This window comes from Malurus melanocephalus, unplaced genomic scaffold, assembly GCF_030028575.1.
Source record: "Malurus melanocephalus ecotype Western Australia unplaced genomic scaffold, MMel_1.1 scaffold_203, whole genome shotgun sequence".
Lineage (NCBI taxonomy): Eukaryota > Metazoa > Chordata > Aves > Passeriformes > Maluridae > Malurus > Malurus melanocephalus.
The window spans coordinates 153474-172577 of record NW_026623435.1 but is presented as its reverse complement, the minus strand read 5'-3'; the positions used below and the strand labels follow the sequence as shown (position 1 = coordinate 172577).

The 19104-nt window shown below is 37.6% G+C and overlaps 1 protein-coding gene across 1 annotated transcript; it reads right to left on the bottom strand.

Moving 5' to 3' along the window:
- ARV1 (ARV1 homolog, fatty acid homeostasis modulator) lies at positions 1–19011 on the bottom strand. Its single transcript, XM_057373630.1, has 5 exons — positions 18832–19011; positions 9426–9545; positions 7583–7736; positions 6143–6367; positions 1–5656 (listed from the first exon to the last, which is right to left on the bottom strand). Exons 1-5 carry the CDS (start codon positions 18928–18930, stop codon positions 5550–5552), a joined length of 705 nt encoding a protein of 234 aa, XP_057229613.1. The 5' UTR covers positions 18931–19011; the 3' UTR covers positions 1–5549.
- Between the last annotated feature and the right edge of the window lie 93 nt (positions 19012–19104).

The following is a 19104-nucleotide window of genomic DNA, read 5'->3' as shown; positions in this document are numbered from 1 at the left end:
GAAAAATCCAAGCCATTTTTTCTAGTGCTGCTATGAGRCACTTTATTATTCAGTCGATGTTCTCAATGGAAAATGTTTTCTTCCTAGTTATTACACTTCTGTTGGCATTTGATATTCAGTGATCAAAAGAATGCAGTAGTCCTACTGAGAGAAAGAGATACTATCTCTGCTATAGCCAAGACATGATACGTATGTGGCTTTGAAGGTTAGAACCAAAGCTCTATTCTGCAAGTGAAGTGAGAGACCAAAGAAAGGATCAAAGTTAAGGAGTGATGCATGTATGGCAGAATTCAATGGGCTGCAGCTTGCCTGGCAGGAAATCACTATAAAGGTAACACCCACAGATACTTACAGAGTGAATTAGCAGTTCTGAGAAAGGAGTGCAAGGTGAGTAGAAGTGCTTCTAAGTAGAAGTTGCTGAGGTTTTGTTTTCTTGTTTAAATTTGTGCCGTGTTACTGAATTTATTTACTGAAAAGATACCAATGGTTTGTAATATTTTTTTAAGAAATATTTTTCTGCAAAATGTACCAGTGCTTCCTACTCAAAGCTTCAAACTGTCAAATAAAGTACATTTTCTTTTAGATAGCTGAAAGTAAGATCAGCTAATGTGCTAGTTCCCTTTGCTCCAAAATTTTTAACTAATTTCAGATTTGTTTTGGCACACAACAGCTGCAATAACTTCAATTTCATCATGAGGGATTAGAGATTTGCTGTGTATACCTCTAAAAGTCCTCAGATGTGAACGTTAGAGAACTGCATGCCAGCAAGGGTCAGAATTAAAGCTTCCCTTGGTATAAAAGACTTTAAACATGTCACCTTTAATATTCACATTGTCTGGCTCCTGGCATGTCTATTTCATATCTGACATTCACAGTGTTGACTGACTCCGTAAAACCTGCAGCTGAAAGGACTTAATGCTTTTCATCTTTCTAAGCAGACATGAACAAATTAATCCTCCCCCAAATCCTGTGATGGTGGAGATACAATCATTTTATGGAGCCACGTACAACTTGTTCAAGGTCACAGCACTGGTCAGTCTTATGGCCAGGATTAGGATTCAGGTCTTAATTCAGGTCCCCTGTCCTGTGCTCAGAGAACCATGGCATGCACTTCTGTGCAGCTTATGGACAAGTTCTTTTCCCTAAAACTGTCCTCAGTTAGAGATTCTAAGAAATCAAGGGAGTCATCTGGATTTATTTCAGCAGCAGCCAGCACATGTAAGAACTCTAAGTTCACACCCTTATGCTTCTACGTAAAGGAATTTAAACCACATTTTTACCCAGGGGAAAAAAAAAAAAAACCTGAGCAAACCCAAACAGTGTCTATTATATTAATGAATAGCAAGTAAAACATTATTAGCAATATTTCCTAGTTGCTTTGCAAATCTGTCATTTGTCTATGCATAGCTCAAAAAAAGCTTTACAAGTTTAGGACAGCAGATCATGTTTAGGAAAAAGATTTTATGACACTCCTTTATTTACTATCTTCTTTCTTGCCACCTCAATAATACAGTAAGCATTACTGGAAAGACTAAGGTCAGAACAGCTTTCTAAGAGGCAGGAGAGAAAATGGGAATCTTGTTATATAAGTTTTCTGCAAACTTTAATTGCAGAAATCTGCATTTCAGATTAATTCAGCAAGAAAAATCCTATTGAGTTTTTGTAGTGAAGGAAATGCCACGTGAATTTTTGCAGAGCTCAACAAGACTCAGAATAATCCCAGCTTGTGGGACTATTCAGGTCTTGAAGAGATATTGTCCTGAAATAATTTGTATTTTATAGCTTTCATGGTTTGACCATGAATTGGCCTTGATACTGTCACCAAAACGAATGTTTTGTTATCTGTTTTGCATCACTACTTTCATTCTCACATCTCTCCAAACTGAAGATGGATGTTCATTTTTAACAACTTGAATTTGTGATTTTACAGCACGTATGTAAGAGTGCCTGAATGTACCTTCCAGTATTGAAATCAATAGTGGTTTCCTTATCAACTCCAGATGGCACTGCAGTGCTTAACACCACCCTTTTGGGGAGGGCTCATGGAATGCAAAAGCAGGCAAGCCCCTGAGGAACAAGGGCCTGTTTGTTTTATGAAAAATCAGGGAACAGTTTTCCAGTGCAGATGTGCTAGTTTACTTTCAGTTCAGTGAAGACTGGGGTAACAAATGGCAGCTTATATGCCTCTGAGATAGGACTTGTGTGGAAGAAAGGGCTCCCTTGTCTGTATGGTCACATGGGTAGGAGCTCTTGCCTGCAACAGCAAAGCCTAATGCAGCACACACTAATGCAGAATGAAGGGAGTTCTGCTGTTGCACAGCTCTTTCTATTCAGTGACTAATTCTATCCCCGTACAATTGGTAGCTCTGCTTTATAAAAGTGTATTTTCAAGGTTGGAGTGCAAACCATTGAAGTAAGGAGATTACTTGGATCTTTTCTAGGGAAACCCATTGACTTTACTGCTTGGAAGACATCCTTTGCTATGTCCTATTGTCACTTAGACTAATACAGAAATGTCTACAATAAATACTACTCTTCCTTCATGTTAATAATTTGTGAACTTGTGAGTAAAATGTTGTATTTGCTTAGTGATACAGCAACACCTATACTGCATATTTTCTTTCATATTTTTCTTGAGATGGTATTGCCTTGGTCATCTTAATTAAGTCTGCCAGACTCCTACCTTCTCTTTTAATCCTCCTTAGCTTTTACTGTAATTCTCCAGTTTTGCATACACTAATTTCTAAATGTTACATGACCTATGGACCCAGCTGAAGTTCTCAGCTCCCACTACGTAATCACTAAACCATTGCTCAATCCAAGTCTCAGTAACACCCGTGGTTCTTCCCTGGTTCATTTCATGCAACAGAATTCTGGAATCTGCTCTATAGGCCCATGAATTTTCCACAAGCCACGATACCCCTTTTGATTCCAATGAAAACTCAAGAGTTTCTTATAGGTTCATTTGCTGACTGCTGTATTTTTAATTCATGTAAATCTTGTCCTGTAACTTAAGGAAACAACTGATAATATACAGAAAGGGCAGACTATTTATCATCCATCTTCCAGCACAGATACCGGTTTCATTACAAAAAGTTTATGGAAAAAAGGTGAGTTCAAAATACAAAAAGGAGTAAAATCAAGAGAGTTGATGCTTTTAAACAGGCAGAAGGTTAAAATAGTCTTGGTTCTCTCTAAAGCACCATATGTAATGCTTTTTCAAAAGCATAAAAAAATGCACGCACGCCTGCCTCCCTGCCCAGGAGAGGTGTCCTTAAGCTTCCCCTAGATTTATGAAATACTGGTGTGTTTTTCATGTTAGTTCTGGTGAGTAGCTCTAACACCAAAAAATGAATGCCCTACATTATTATAATGCTTCTGAAGACTGAGAACCTGTAGCACACCTGCTTTTGTCCCACAGCTCTGTAGCTCTTAATTGTCTTCTTTTGCTTCAAAGTTGTGTAAGGGCAGTGGTGTCTCCTGGCAGCATTACAGAGTGCATAACTGATAGGTTATCAGTGTACGTGACACAACAGGTAAACAGCGCTTCTTTCACAATGCAATCATGCCAACTCTAGGTCTTCTGAAAAAAACTCAGAAAATACCTGAAATAATTTTTTAAAAATTCAAAATAAACTTTAAGAAAACTGTCCCAACAAAATTTATATACATTGTATTTACAGTTTTGCTGCTGATGAGATCATGTTTATATATAATAACTTTCATTAGTTACACTTAAATGGGCTCCACTCAGCCTTTATACTGAAACCAGTGCCAGACCAAATATCTGAAAAAAACCAAAAACCCCCTTTTGTGGGGGGTATATATAACTGACACATATGATGAATATAAAAAAAAAAATCTAATGTTATTAGAATAAACCAAAGCACTGTTGTTACATTAAAAAACCAAAACTGGCACTCATACACATTTCTCTGAAGAGACATTCAGAGCTGTGGGGGAGGGTTGACCCTGTCTGGACATCAGATGCCCAACAAAGCGCCTCCGACACTCCCCAGCTTAGCACTGGAGAGAAAATGTAAGGAAAGGCTCATTGGTCACGATGTGGAGAATTCACTCACCAGTTACTGTCATGGACAAAACAGACTCAACTTGGGGAAATTAATTTATTACCAATCAAATCAAGAGTCTTGCATACTTAAAAATGTTGCAGTTTGGGGTTTTTTGCTTTCTCTGACATGCTCAGAAAATTGCAAACTGTAACACATATGACAAAAGTGCTGTCAGCCTTGGATCTAATAATAGAGCTTCAGCAACCATTTACTTTTCTGATCAACTTGCATAGCATGGGCAGTTGCATCAGACAAATGTTTCATGTCTTCTGTGGTCATAAACTAGAACTTACTCTAAAACTGTAGGGAATTAACTTGAAGATGTTGCAGAACATTTTTTGATTCCTTCTGGAAAGTACAGACATGAGACAGCATCCGAGGAAAACAAAGAATGGAAGTAATCCCTGTGGGTAGTACAGCCTTCCAGAACTGAAGTAGGAGAGTTAAACATTGGATGGAACAAATGGAAACTGGTCTACACAAAACAAGTAGGTTTGTGTCATTACTGTCTTGTAGAAACTGATTCTGTCAGCTCCTTTGTGGGTCCTTTAGCTCTCTCTTTACCTGTTGAGGAAAAAGGTGCAGAACTTCCACGTTTCTTCACTAATTTAGGCATCAACATTTTTGTTTGCTTCTTCGTTTGTTTTTTAAAGTACTAGTCTGTTGCTGAATGGCCTCATATTTCAGGTTTTGCTTCCACTAAATTGTGCAGCCAGATGAGAACTGGATGTGGGGTATGTGACTTAACATTAAATGCAGAAGAAACAGCATCCTAAACAACCACACATGTCGGGGAACAGAGTCCTTTCACTCTCTTGTCAGCTTTCAGAACAAAGCAGCAGCATTTATAAAATCACATAAAATTTCAAGTATTTATGAGCTCACATAAAATTTCAAGCCAGTTTAAACCTATCATTCCTAGAGATTACTCTAGAACTAGCTATTTTATTATTTTGGATTATTACATAAACATTCCAGAGAATGCATCTTGGTTTTCCCACTGTAGTTTTACTCTGGAATACTTGCCTTTTCTCTAATAAACTATTTGCACATGTTCACTTTTCTCTTTGAAAATCAGGTTTTGTGGAAATAAAAATTTGGGTTTTACATTTTTCCATTGAATCCCTTCCTCTTAAGGGAACAATTCATCCTCCTTTTTCTGCCAAAATGCAGTGATTGGTAGCAGTGCTGTTTTTTTTTTTTTTAGTGTACCTTTCTTCTTACAGCCACAGCTAAGCAGCCAGATTTATAAAACTGTTAGGATAGTGACACATTCATATTTTTAATGGGAAAATAAACAACCTAAGGTTGAAGTTTTATGGTTCAGCACAGTGAAGAGCCAAACTTCTGAAGTTTTTTTTATCTGTCACCTTCTTTATCCCTATGAAAAGAGTGGTTTTGGAGCCTGCTGGCAGAGATCAATCTTAGAAAATTATCACAGTGTTCTTAGTATTTCTTCATCTCTGGGCTGATATTTCAAACATCCCATCCCATTTTCTGGAACAAGAAGACCACACCATTTTCCAGAATTAATCCAGAGAAGATGGCAAACCAAGGAAGTATTCGGTTCAGGTTCAATGTAACTGCAAAAGAAAACAAAACAAATTTATCCCATACCATTTAAGAAGATCATAGAAACATGTAAATCATGTGAGAATTCCTATTAATTTGTATGTATAAGGAATCAACACAAATCTGTTAAAAGTCTGTATTCCAAAGTCATAAATAAAATTAACATGGAATTCTTATTTTTCAGAAACTCAAAATAATTCCATTTTATGTTTCAAGGATCCATGATGAGTTATCTCAAATTGTAACAGATGGATCTGGTGGATGTAATACAGTATATACAAAGAGATGATGATGAGATAAGAGGTGCTTTTTAATTTTTTTTTCTTAATTGTTTCAATCACTTTCTATTAAAGTTTAAATAACTGTTTTAAGCTAGAGCTATTTCAGTCAGTATCTGAAATATACAGATTAAAAAGATAATGACTTCTGTAGCATCAGCAGATTCTCACACATAGTCTACACACATAATGCAGTAATAAAAAAAAGCAAAAATATACCTCTAATTGCCTGAGAGTTGGATATCAAGACAAACATTTTTATAAATGCAAGGCACAAAGGTGTGTAGTCATGTTCCCAAATAACAGCTGGAATTAGCAGAAGATTTCCATAGGTGGACAACAGCAGTGCTTTGAGAAGTAAAATGAAGTCAGACTTTTTTTGCAGCATCTCAGGTGTCATCCACCACAAGGTAATAAAAATGCCAATGAAAAACGAAGTTTGTTCTAAAACAAAATAAGAGGAGTTGGAAAGAGAGAATGCAGTGCCAAAAATCGAGTCCAGTTCTGAATTTCAGTAATATGACATGTCCCAAATGTAATGGAGCCACTTTCTAAAAGCCATGTGCAAATACATTCTCAATCTCCCTGTTCATTTTAATAACCAAATATTACTGAAATCAATTCAGTGTCATAACATTCAGAATAATTCTATCACAGAATTCTATCTGTAGGATTATATTGTGATTTCTGACTCCATATAGCACAGGAAGCTAAGCAAAAGAACCCCTTCACTTTTACATTTTAGCAAAAGGAGAATTTTTTTTAACTGACTGTTAGCCTGTAAAACGAATCAATACTTGTCTTCTTTGCAAAAGGTCACCAGCAATACACCCTTCTCATCCAGCATGACAAAGAACACTAAGGGGGAAAAAGACATTGAACTACTAGACTCCTTTTTGAAGAAAGAAGTTACCATTCCTGTAATATGCTGGCATTAAYGCAGACATAAAAGAAACTCCCACAATAACTGTAATAGATGAGTCACTACTGAAAAATGAGCTCAATATTTTTACTGACATTGTAAAAACCTACTTAAGAGCAACATTAGACAATAAATTATTTAAATTAAGCTCTGAGTGTCTAAGAAAAATACTAATTTTAGTGCGCAACTTTGATTTAAACACTATTATCTGAAAAAGTATGAGAAAAATGTTTTAACCAACACAGAACAAAACCCCTCCCATGCCTTCAAGTGTAGTCTTAGAGCACAGAAGTGTTTACTCTTTACTGGTGATGACACTGGTCTGTACTTTGGCATTTTTGTTTAAAAAAGCAACCCAAAACAGATACAGCTTTTCCCAATTGTTTTACTTTAGGAAGGTTGTATCACCTTAATAAATAATAAACCTTGAAGTCATGGAGTAAGGCTGAACTCTACATTGATCTTCAAACTTTGTCAACAGATTCAGGCGAAGATTTCTGAATATTGCCACTTTTCAGTCTCTTCATATCTAATGCTGAACACATCAGTCTGGACTGTAATGAGGATCAAAATAGGTATTTGCATTAAATGCAGGCAAATTAGACAGTATGTGTGTAATTGTGTAACTCCACTGGGTTGGACATCACATCCATTCTGTATCAATTTTTGCAGTGCTTGAAAGGCTGGTGAAGTTCTTCAATGCTTAAAAAGTGGATAATATGTATCATCAATCTTACCTAAAGAAGCTATGCCAAACATTCTATAAAAATCCCATTCTTTGGCATATCTGATTAAGTCATCGGGATCTGTATTTTGGCTTGAATCCTGTAGTTCCAACCACCTGATATAAGCTTCACAGAGCAAACAAAATACACAAAGCTTCCCATGAATCTGGGACATGAAAGGATAATAAAAAGATTAATATTAAATCAGCATATATTAAAGCATTAGTATGGAATCAGTATTTTAAATCCATTTCAACAGCTCTACACACAAAAAAATCTATAGGTGTATTATTTTTGTTTAGAATATAGGCAAAATTACTTCTGTTGAGCCACTAGTTTAGCACATCATCCTTTTAACATCAGTTAACATGATAGTCAAAGTACAACATGTACAAAACTGCATGAGCAGTTCTGTACATAAGAAGGTATATAACTGTGGTTTCTAAAGCCTGATCTGCACTATTTTAAAATTTGGAAGTCTGTTCAGCTAGAAATGAAAAATCAAAATTGTGCCAAAGCTAGTAGAATTATACTATCTAAAATTTCAGTTTAAGGGCAACTACTCCATTCAGCAAATTGGTTTAAGTACTCTTGTTTCTCTTTTTCCCTGGGGCAATCTCCATTAGAAGAAACTGGTAGTGTAGTTATACCATGTATTTCTTAGTTTATATAAGTGAGGTACCAAAAATAAAGGGAGCAATATAAAAAAAACCCAACTTTAAAATGTCCTCTGAAGTGACTGCAAAAATTATATTGTGAAAGCAGTCAGCATTCTTCCACATTAAACAGTCTATAAGCCAGTGCATGTGAGGTGATTTGTGACTGTATACAGATTTACAATTTCTGTGCATGGATTCTACTTTTTCCATTAGAGGCAAGTTGTGCAAACTGTACACACAAGCACAGGCATCACCAATTTAAATTTCAACTTGATTTATTTGAATAGATGTAGTTTTCATAGACAGCATAGCCCTTCAGCATAGCCCATCACAGAAAAGATGATTACCAGTCTCCAGAAGCATCGAATTAATAAAAAATATTTAGTTAGACTTGAAAGATGAGGCAAATGTATTTGTATACAAATATATTTATATACAATATATGCTTCAACTGGACAGGCTAAAAGATATCAACATGAACACAGCCTACACTTATGCTCACAGAGTTTACCCTAGATTAGCTTCCCTCTCTTGGGAAATCAGTCCTTGTAATAAAAATACACAATGCTAAAAAGAGATGCCTCTATACTTCAGCCTAGCCTAGTCAGACCAACTACGTAATTCTGCATCACAACTTCAAGTGAAAGCCACCATCTTTTGCTCTAGCTTTAAGGGCATGGGTAATTACACAAGAAGAAACTCATCAGAAATTAGTACAGCAGGTTTAATTGGCATAGTGTTATTAATTTGGTATGTTATGCTCCTAATGCTCTTTTCAAAAAGAATTGTTTCCAACTGAAATTTAATTTTTGAAATTAATTTTCAATTAGATCTTTCTGTTACAGTGCAATTTAGCACATCATTCTTTTAGTATCAATTAATATGATAGGCAGATTAGAGGGTGTAGAAAACTGCATGAACAGTTCTATGCAATTCTTTCTCTTTAACATGTAAGAAGACTGTGTATTTGCTGGTATTGTGGCATCACTTCTGTGAAGACAGAAACTGTCTTAGTCCCACTGGAAGTTTGAGATTCCATGTGTTCTATTCATGATCTAACTGGTTGAGCTTGCTGAAATCTGTGGAAGGGCTGGAGAAAAACAGTCTCTAAAATTTTACAGCTATTACAGTCAACTTACCAAATCTAAATGTATTTTTAACAAAAGAAGTCACAAAGTACGGTCATATCAACTTACATTTATCTTTGTATTGAAAAGAATGTGCCTGTATGCTTGTGCTTTACATAAAATAGCATTAATCAAGATGATAACAGGATCATATTCAATGTATTTATCCACAGGTTTCTGGCAGGATTTCTGAAAGTCACAAAATAAGAAAAATTAGGGAAAAAAAAACAGAAAGGAAGAGTTTATGAATTTTTCCCCTAATCTTAGTACAACTGGATAAAGACAAACTAGCAATTCAATTATTACTGGTCTTTCCCTAATGTCATCTTTATTGTCAATACCATTGAAAAATTGTTTGCTCTCCCTTGATACTACAGTTGACACACAGGTTCCCTTATAAAACAGAGATATGTTATCAATTTTTATGGGCTTCAGATTAATATCAATAATGAACTACACAAGAATGGATTTAGTTATCATTTCGTGCTCCACAGATGCAAAAAACCAAACTATCCTTCCAAGATTCAAGAAATGGACCAATATTGTACTAAAGGTTAACTGACTATGCATCATCTACTGGGTATTTTATTTGGATTATTTTGGGTATTTTGGATTTTCTTTTTTTGAAAGAAAATTAATTTTTTCTATCACTTCCTTCTTTTCAGAGATGCTTTATCATCCTATTCTACCTTTTTCTTCCTTTCAAGACCACAGTAAGTTGTTTTTGCTGTTGCTGTTGCATTGTTCTTCCATACTGTTAACTTGTCTGGATGTTTCAACACCATTGAACAAATACCAGTATATTCACTGTAACAGAATACTGATAATGTAGCTTTCACACAGATCTACAGCCAAAGAGTCAGTTGTCATTGAACAGTGGCAGGACACTAGACCATCACTTCTCTAATACATCTGCTGGTTCCTGCTGTGTCTGCTAGAGAGGTTATTTCACCCAAACCACTGGGACCTGCTTGTCATCAATCCTCTCCAGCTTTACTGACTTACCTGCATGGCTCATCACTCCTTGATTTGAGTTAGGGCTAATAAAAGACTGTTATATATATATAAATAACAGGAGGGTTAAATACCCATTTTACAAAAGGCTCATGTAGCAGACCTGAAGGAGAAATAACTTCTAACAGAGAGCTGAGGAGCAGCAGAAGAGCACCAGCAATCACTTCAGCTCAAACAAGTGCACTTGCAGAAGGGTGCTCGCCTGCAGGTCAGCTTTCTCCTGCTGCTAATCCTCCAGTCTGGCTACTTGTTTCCTCTAACCTGTCCTCACCTAATCTTGCTCCACTGGACCTTCACATTAGCTGCCATGCTGAGAACACGACAGTCATAGAAATTATCTCTATTTCCATGTTAATGAGTGCATGGCTGTGCACTGCCAGAAGAAGTATGTTGGCACACCACTTTCTGAAATGCTGGAACAGTCAAAAATGCAGCATCAGACAACACACACCTACAGACAAACTCCCAGGACCAAACATAAAGGTTTTGAAATTTTATAGAGATTCACTGTGTCTGTCATACAAAGACCAACTAAGTACCACACTGCTGCTCATTAACCCTGCACTGGGATCAGGACGAGACCCAGAAAAAGGTAAAACCCATGGGTTGTGAACGGTTTAATAACCGAAATAAAGTAAAATATAATAGTAATGAAATGGAAGATAGTGAGAGAGAGAGAGAGAGGGATAAAGCCCAAGAGAAACAAGTGGTCCATTTCTTATCGCCAGCTGACCAATGCCCATCCCATGCCTGAGTAGTGATCGCCCCCTCCTGGCCAAGTCCCCCCAGTTTATTTACTGGGCATGACACTCTATGGGCTATGGAATATCCCTTTGGCCAGTTTGGGTCAGCTGTCCTGGCCAGTTTGGGTCAGCTGTCCTGGCTGTGTTCCCTCCCAGTTCCTGGTGCACCTGCTGACTGGCAGGGCACGGGAAACTGAAAAGTGGTTGACTTGGCATAAGCACTAATAGCAACAACTAAAACATGAGAGTGTTATCAACATTATTCTCATCCCGAATCCAAAGCACAGCACTGTACCAGCTACTAGGCATAAAATCAAATCAGCCAAAACTAGGACATTGTCCAAAGTTAACAGTGCCTTGCTATTTAACAGAATTATTTTTGTAGAATCTGAGAATGCCAAATTTCACCAGCAAAATGAATCAAAAGTCCAACACCAATGTAAAGGAAAACATCCAACCAAATGCATAAACTGAATATTGTCTAGGGAATGCTGCAACCTCTAATCAGTGTTTCTTGGTCCAGCTCAAGGAAAAACTTACTCATCTGGAAAGCACTGTATATGACAGTACACAGGTTAGAAGTAATGAATTAAAAACTCACTCAATTAACCAAGAGTTTGATAGGTCTAAAATTAAAGCTAGTGAGATGGAAAAAAGGACATAATTAACATAAGACCACAGTTACAGGATTTAGTAGTGTGAAAAAGAAATTGCTACTTTAATTAGAGGCAGTGTCTTGCTTTCTTTCTTTCTTACTGGGAAATCATGAACAGATAGTCTTATGGGTGGTAAATTGCATATGTCAAATCTCTGGGTTGACATAGCACCAGACAAGTGCAGTTTTTTTTAATAGGTTTATTCATACAAGTACTGGACAAGTCCAGTAAGATTATTCAACACAACAGGTGTCATAAAGGTTAGATGAAGGATATCCTGCATACTCCTAGTTTTATTACACTCTCAAATTCAACAGAACATTTCTTGATGAGGACCAAAATTCTTTCAGAGTAAAGAATGGTATTTTCAGTTGAAGGACCCCAATCGAACACTGATCAAAAAATTTGCAGTCAAGAGGTATTGAAAAATTTTCACTGACAGCTGACATGAATTTTAGATAAAGAAAACTTATCAGACCAAACATCCAGGCAAAGACAACAATACAGAAATTTATTGCAGATATATAAGGCAACTGCTACAAATGAATACACAAATGGTAGTGTCTTCTGCCCCCGAGCTTCTGGCAGCCAAATACCAAATCTGCAGCTGTGAAAATAATATTAAATTTAGTATTTCTGTCTTCTAGAGCTAGAGGAGAACCGTATTTCTAATATATTTTATATTCCTAATATACTTTATTATACTTTATTTGTATCTCTGTTGCAAGAAGGAAGAGTCCTCTCTGCTCATCCAGACAGTGACCGAGCCAGAATGAGTTCATCCAGGGATTTGTGAGACCCGTAAATAACCTTTGCTGCAAGAGACCTGTGTGTGCACTGCTACAGACTAATTAGATGGTGATTATCACACCATCAGTATACTACAGAATTCATATGCCCTCTTAGGAAGAATTTTTCTCTTCACCTGGCTTTTTTTGTCAATTTTTCCAGCTATACAACTAAAACATCTGACATCAACCTTAAATGCCTAGGAAGGGAAACCTGTGACTAAAGCCTGACTTCAGTAAAATCAGTGCAAGCAACGATTGATGCAGTTTAGGGAGATACATGTTTCACTAGATAGCTTTAGCTAGTTAAAGGGATGTAACTTTGTGGGCACTGATAATCACTGACACTTTCAGAGAAGACTGGTATGAGCAGCTCAGCTGTGGAGAACTGCTTGCACACTTATTTTTAAGATTTTAGTCAGTAGGCAGTTTAGAGTGAACTACAATACTGGTGGTCACGTCTCATTCCCAGTTGCTGTTCTGCACAGCTTAAGTCAATAGCATGGGCAGCTTGAGTGAAGAAGGCAGATCTGTAAGAAACCTGAGCTTTTTCATCTTCTTTGGGCTTTCTTAAAGAACTGCCTCAGTTATCACAACCAGTTCTAAAGCAATAAAAAGAAGTAACTGGATTTCTCTATGCTTTTAGCCATTTTTCAATTGCTGCCTTAAATATGTAATTGACATCAGAAACAAGTAACTGGAATTTTTTCTTGAAAAAACAGACACTACTTTGATTAAAATATACTTTCAGATTACATTGCAGAAGAGAAAAGTCAAGTTTCTCATTATGAATTCTATTTACACATCTTCTGATTTGGTAAATTTAGGGAAAATTACAACTGTTTGATACAGACACACAAAAGTCCAACAGATACTGTTCTCCCCTAAACAAAGGATGTTAAAAGTGTATCAATATTCTAACAAATTTAAATGGATATTACTTTAGGAACTGTTTGGCTAATTAAACATTTAGGAAAATTTGACTATGCTTGTCTGTTGCTTAAAAATAAATCTTCCATTTTGGTAACTTGAAAGTTTACTTAGTTATCTTAAAAAAATTAAAACTAATTAGCAAAGGCAGATTAAAGAAGAAAAATAGATCTTCAAAAGCTAGTACAATCGTCTTCATAGTGTAGTATATCAGATCCCTTTCGATCAAAGCAATGCAAAATGTTTAAGGAAGGTAACATACATTTTAACATCTCAGTTGTATTAATATGACCAAAAAAGCACACTTATGTTAATTCTGCCTGCATGATTATCAGTCTTTTATAAAACACGACCCAAAAGACATAACTCTTCTTTGTTTATCAAAAATACTCAACCTGCAGTGTTCACAAATGTGTGCCCAATACAATACAGTGTACAGATATTTGAGAAAATACCTTCTGTCTCTGAAGAGAAAGTTCCTAAAGTATATGAACATTAATTTTTTGGAGCAATTGCTCCAATATTAAAACATTACTTATTTGAAAAAAAAATATTTTGGGATGGGGTTTGTGGAAGGGAAAAGAATTCTTGAAGAGAAAGCCATAGGACATGGCAGAAGATAAAAATACACACTGAAGAACAAAACTTCATCCTGATCTAAAAATACCATGAAAACCACATCAGGCATACTTCTGCAAATCTCCAGGCCTTAGAATTATTAATGAAACAGTTTCATTTTAGTATTCCTTACTCCAGGGTTTGGAGTTTGGCAAAATTAAGCTATATTTTTTTCTGGACTACATATACAGCTAATTGTAAGAACATTTACATAACTTTAACATGAATATAGGTCCATTTATATAGGTTCATATGGCAAATTAACTCAGACTCTTGTGAGAGTGCCTTCAATCCCAACTGCACCCTTAAATAATAAAACACATTAGCGGTGCTTTCAGGAAAGGACTCTTTATTAGGGATGCAGTCAAGTGTCATAGTAGACTGAAAACCAAAACAACCCAGTTTCAGATGCATTCCATTTCAGAAAACAAATTAAAATATTGTTTTGTAATTTTTTTCTGTATAATACATTTTCCAGTAGTGAGTTGATCTGTAAATAGTTATAAAAAATTAGCATATTTTATTTTCCAGGATGATCTTTGTACTCTTGACAGATTCTTTACCACACCACATAAATGCTTTGTATTCAAAGCATTTAATTTCTCTCCCTTCCTGCAATAAAAGAGCTTTTCAATTATTTTTTAATTGCAGAAAAGCTAAACGAAGTGTGCACTGCTCAGGCAATTTGGCTTTCTTATAAAACACAAGCGGGATCCTCACTGAGCTCTACATATTGCAATCAGTAATTTCTTTCCCTTGGTTATGGTCTGGAACATTTTTAACATTTTATTTTTAAGCATAGCCACCTATATGAAATTGAAAATCTAATTTTAAAAATGTCTGCATGCTTTCCCTCTGTTTCTGAATAAGTGAAGTTTTCTAATGTCCTTCTGTATTCATTGCACTTTGCAGAATTTATTCTAGGTTAGCCAGATGTGTTCCCACCCCCAGCCCAGCATTACTACTGTATTAGCAATGTTATTTGAACAGTATTTTTTTCTTACTGTTCTTAATGGTGGGTTGTAATATATTCAGTGAAGATTTGCTGTAATTTACAGATCAATCACATTTTAAGATTTCAAATTCATTAATAAAAACCTTCTCTAAAAAGAGCCACCTAGGCAGCTTACTTTCACCATCACTTCTCACTCGGAGTAGGGAAAACATCAGTTTGTTCACAGATTAGGCCTAAAACCAGACCCTTGAGCTGCAAAGTGGCTGCCAAACATCACCTCCATTGGAAGCAATCCTAACCTGCCCATACATCCCCACACCCTCCCCTGTTATCACACTGAAAAAAAAGCATATTGAAGAGGTCGACCTGTCTCTTGTAATGGTACTTCCACAGCAAAGCATATGCAGGATGAGAAAAAGATTCATCAACTAAATGTGAAACTTGAGCAAGAAGGAACGTGCAATGCCAGATGTATGGCCTAGGCTTCAACTGAAAATAGTCTTAATTGAACAAAACTAATTTTAAAAAAAGGTACAGAACTTAAGGAATTTGTGGCAGTTAGCCACCTAGCAGAGTTAGTAAGAAAAGACACGACCCTACCCAAGTGTCATGGTACTGTGTGGACTTCTATGTTTTTCTAGAAGGAAGTTTCTTTAATTTTTTCAGCATCCACTGCAAATTTAACCCCCGAGTGGTTAGTAACACTTGTAAGGTCTTTAATGCTTGCCCACATTAAAATTACAATATGGAGTTCAAAGAAACTTTTAATTATATAAAGAGCAATAACAAATGCTGCGGGAACTAAACTAAAGCAACATTACCCTGAATTTCCGAAATTGTACTCTAATAATGTGGGCTGGAAACACATGTTCCTTAATGGAAGCTTCCGGTATTTGCCTCTGGAAAAAAAATCATCCTTCTTTCAACAAATTAATAACAAAATAAAATATCATGGTATTTCGCTTAGGCATTCAGATTTAAATCTTCCACCTCAAAAGTATACCCAGATCAGGTTAAGCACATCCTAAAATAAATGTAGGGCTAGATGGAAGTTGCTGTTGGGAGAACTTCTTCAATCTTGAGATAATGTTCCCAAAAAGTGCTGAACTATAGGGTTGCCCTGAAAATGACAAAGATTTTTTAGATGCAGATTTATTAATGTATCAAGGATAACTTTAAAATAGCATTGGGGAAAGTCTGTTGATCAGTATAAAACCGTGATGATCTTGACAAGATCTGCTTGTTCCCAGTTTTCTGAGGCCCTCTGTTTTATTTACTGTATGGAACAAATGTTGGGTTATTGGTTGGTTCTCTTCCTTAAAGTGTCAGTATTTCCAGGTACTACATGAAAATGGGAATAAAACACAATTGTTTTTTAACAAAAAAAAAATTATTTAGATTATATTCATTTGCCTCACTTTAAGAATTAATATACAATCTTTCTATGAATTTTTCACTTCTCTCTTAGTGGCACAGTGGAATAGCAGTACTCAATGCTCCGACACACAAAGACAGATGAAAAATGTGCTCAGGTTGAGTGATCACACCTTCTAATCTAACTTAAGACCTTCAATTTTTCTTAAATACCTTTAGCTTTTCTTAAGCTTTTAGAAGGCTACGCTCTAAGTTCTATACATAACTGATATATTTCACACTGGTAAATGGGATCTTAATATATTTTTAAGTGGACTTTTGGGCTATCATTTTCAGGTTTCATCATCAAGAAGACTCATAACACTGACAAACTCATATCACTACTCATGAAAGTCTGGAAGGTACCAAATGACATTCGGTACTTGACTATTTTTTGTTGTCAGAAGCATGATGATGAACAACTTTCCAGGTCTCTTGCCAGTGCGCAGCTTTGCCTGCATGGAATAGAATGCCTGCAGAGAGATGGTAAAGTGACAAAACTATCCTTGCAGATTAAAAGGAAAAAGTAAAACAAGAACTGCTCTATTAGAAACCATGAAGCCTTGGTAGCTGGAGACAACAGTAGGGCTTTCCTGCCATATGTGGATAAACCTGAGGTCACATCAGTTCAACTGAAAGAATCTTTTGATCTTGGCAGCTTTTAACATTCTTATCTCCACTTTATACACCATGAGCTAATGTGTTTCTTACTCAAGTGTTGCTTATTTCCTGTTCCTCATGTGGACCATTCTTTCTCTCAGCACCTACTAGGTGGCCAGAAATTGAGGGAAAGTTTTGAGACGATAGGACACACACCACTTAAGAACAACTAGATCTGAAACTAAACGACGACAACCCACAACACAGCCAGAGGAAAAATACTGCTAGGAGTAAGTGAAAAATATTACAGATCTGGGACTGTATGGAGAGAGGTGGACAGAATCCCAAATTGCTAGAAATGTGGAATTGATTCTTCTTTCTTTTACTCAGTGCTTTACTCTTTTTTTATATGAATTTGTCATTTATAATTAATTCAGTAACTGGGACATAGGTCTTTGATTACACGTGGCATGTCACAGCTCTAAAAGACCAACATACTTGGTTCTCAAATGGTTAAAAGCTAAGGGGAACGAGTGCCATCTACTGGCTCCCAGGTTGCCTTAGATCTGCTCATCATCACCAGATTAATAAGCAACAAGGAAGCTGTGAACTTCAATGAGGTCTCCCCTCAGGCTCTTCTCCAGGCTGAACAGACCAAGTGACCTCAGCCACTCCTCATACAGCTTCCTGTCCAGGTCCTTCATCATCTTTGTAGTCCTCCTTTAGATGCTCTCAAATAGCTTTACATATTCCTTATACTATTTTGCTCAAAACTGCACACAAGACTCGCGGTGAGGCTGCCCCAGGTCAGAACAGAACGGGACAATCCCCTCCCTTGCCCAGCTGGCGATGCTGTGCCTGATGCACCCCAGGACAGGGTTGTCCCTCCTCGCTGCCAGGGTACTGCTGGCTCATGTTCAGCCTGCCATTGCCCTTTGAATAATCATCACTCAGACCCTGACATTTATGTCCAATAGCACGGGAGCTGTGTTCAACCAAAGATCCACCCTTCAATAAGAGGTAGGGCGAGCACAACAGCAGCAAACCCACTGCAGTGCCCTGTGCAGAAGGACACAGGCCAGTCAGAACAGCTCTACCACACAGGAGCACTCGAGGAACTGGAGGAAATTAATTGGGAAGCAGGGCAGATGGAAAACTACAGAATCACAGTATGTGTCAGGTTGGAAGAGACCATATGGGGTTGTCTGGTCCAAGCTGCCTGCTCAAGCACATGGCACAGGATTGTATACGGTATAGTTTTTGAACATCTCCAGTGAGGGAAACTCCGCAACATCTCTGGACAATCTGTTCTAGTACTCAGTCACCTACGCAGTGAAGAAGTTTTTCCTCATATCTAGGTGGAATTTCCTATGCATCAGTTTCTGCTCATTGCCTCTTGTCCTACTGCTTGGCACCACCAAAAGGAACCTGCCTCCATCCTCTTGACAACCACCCTTTAGATATTTATACACAATGATGAGGCCCCCTCTCACTCCTATCTTCTCGAGAGAGACTGAACAGGCCCAACTCTCTCAGCCTTTCCTCGTAAGAAACCTGGATCCAGGGAAAGCAGCCACAACGCTCGGACATGGCCCGACATCGACAGCAGGGGGCGCTCCAAGGGGCTCAGGCACCCGCGTGCCACCGGGCCCACCACCACGTGCCGCGCGCCGCTGCTACCGCTGCCATCGGCGGATGTCAAAGCTTCCCACGTTAATGCCTCGCCTCCCTCATCCACTGCCCGCCGCCTCGACTCACGCAGATGGAGATACGGAGCACCCCGCGCTGGTAGTCTCGGTACAGCTCCGTCGCCTCCCCGTTGCACTCGATGCAGCGGTAGGCGCTGAGCGCCGCCATGCCGCGCCAGAGCACGTCCCAGTCCTGTCAGCGCTTCCAAACCGCCTCCTCATTTCCGCGTTCGGGAGAGCAGAGAGCCAGACCTAGTCGCACTGCATCCCGGGAGTTGTGGTTTTCTTGCTTCGGCCGTCCGCTGGACCGCGCCGGTAGAGAACTCCATGTCCCAGGGGGCAG

Coding starts and splice junctions, on each gene's coding strand:
- ARV1 (XM_057373630.1), bottom strand. CDS start 18,930: ATGGCGGCGCTCAGCGCCTACCGCTGCATCGAGTGCAACGGGGAGGCG. Junction 9,546..18,831: donor TGCTCCGTATCTCCATCTGC/GTGAGTCGAGGC, acceptor TGTGACTTTCAG/AAATCCTGCCAGAAACCTGT. Junction 6,368..7,582: donor GTTTGGCATAGCTTCTTTAG/GTAAGATTGATG, acceptor ATTTTGTTTTAG/AACAAACTTCGTTTTTCATT.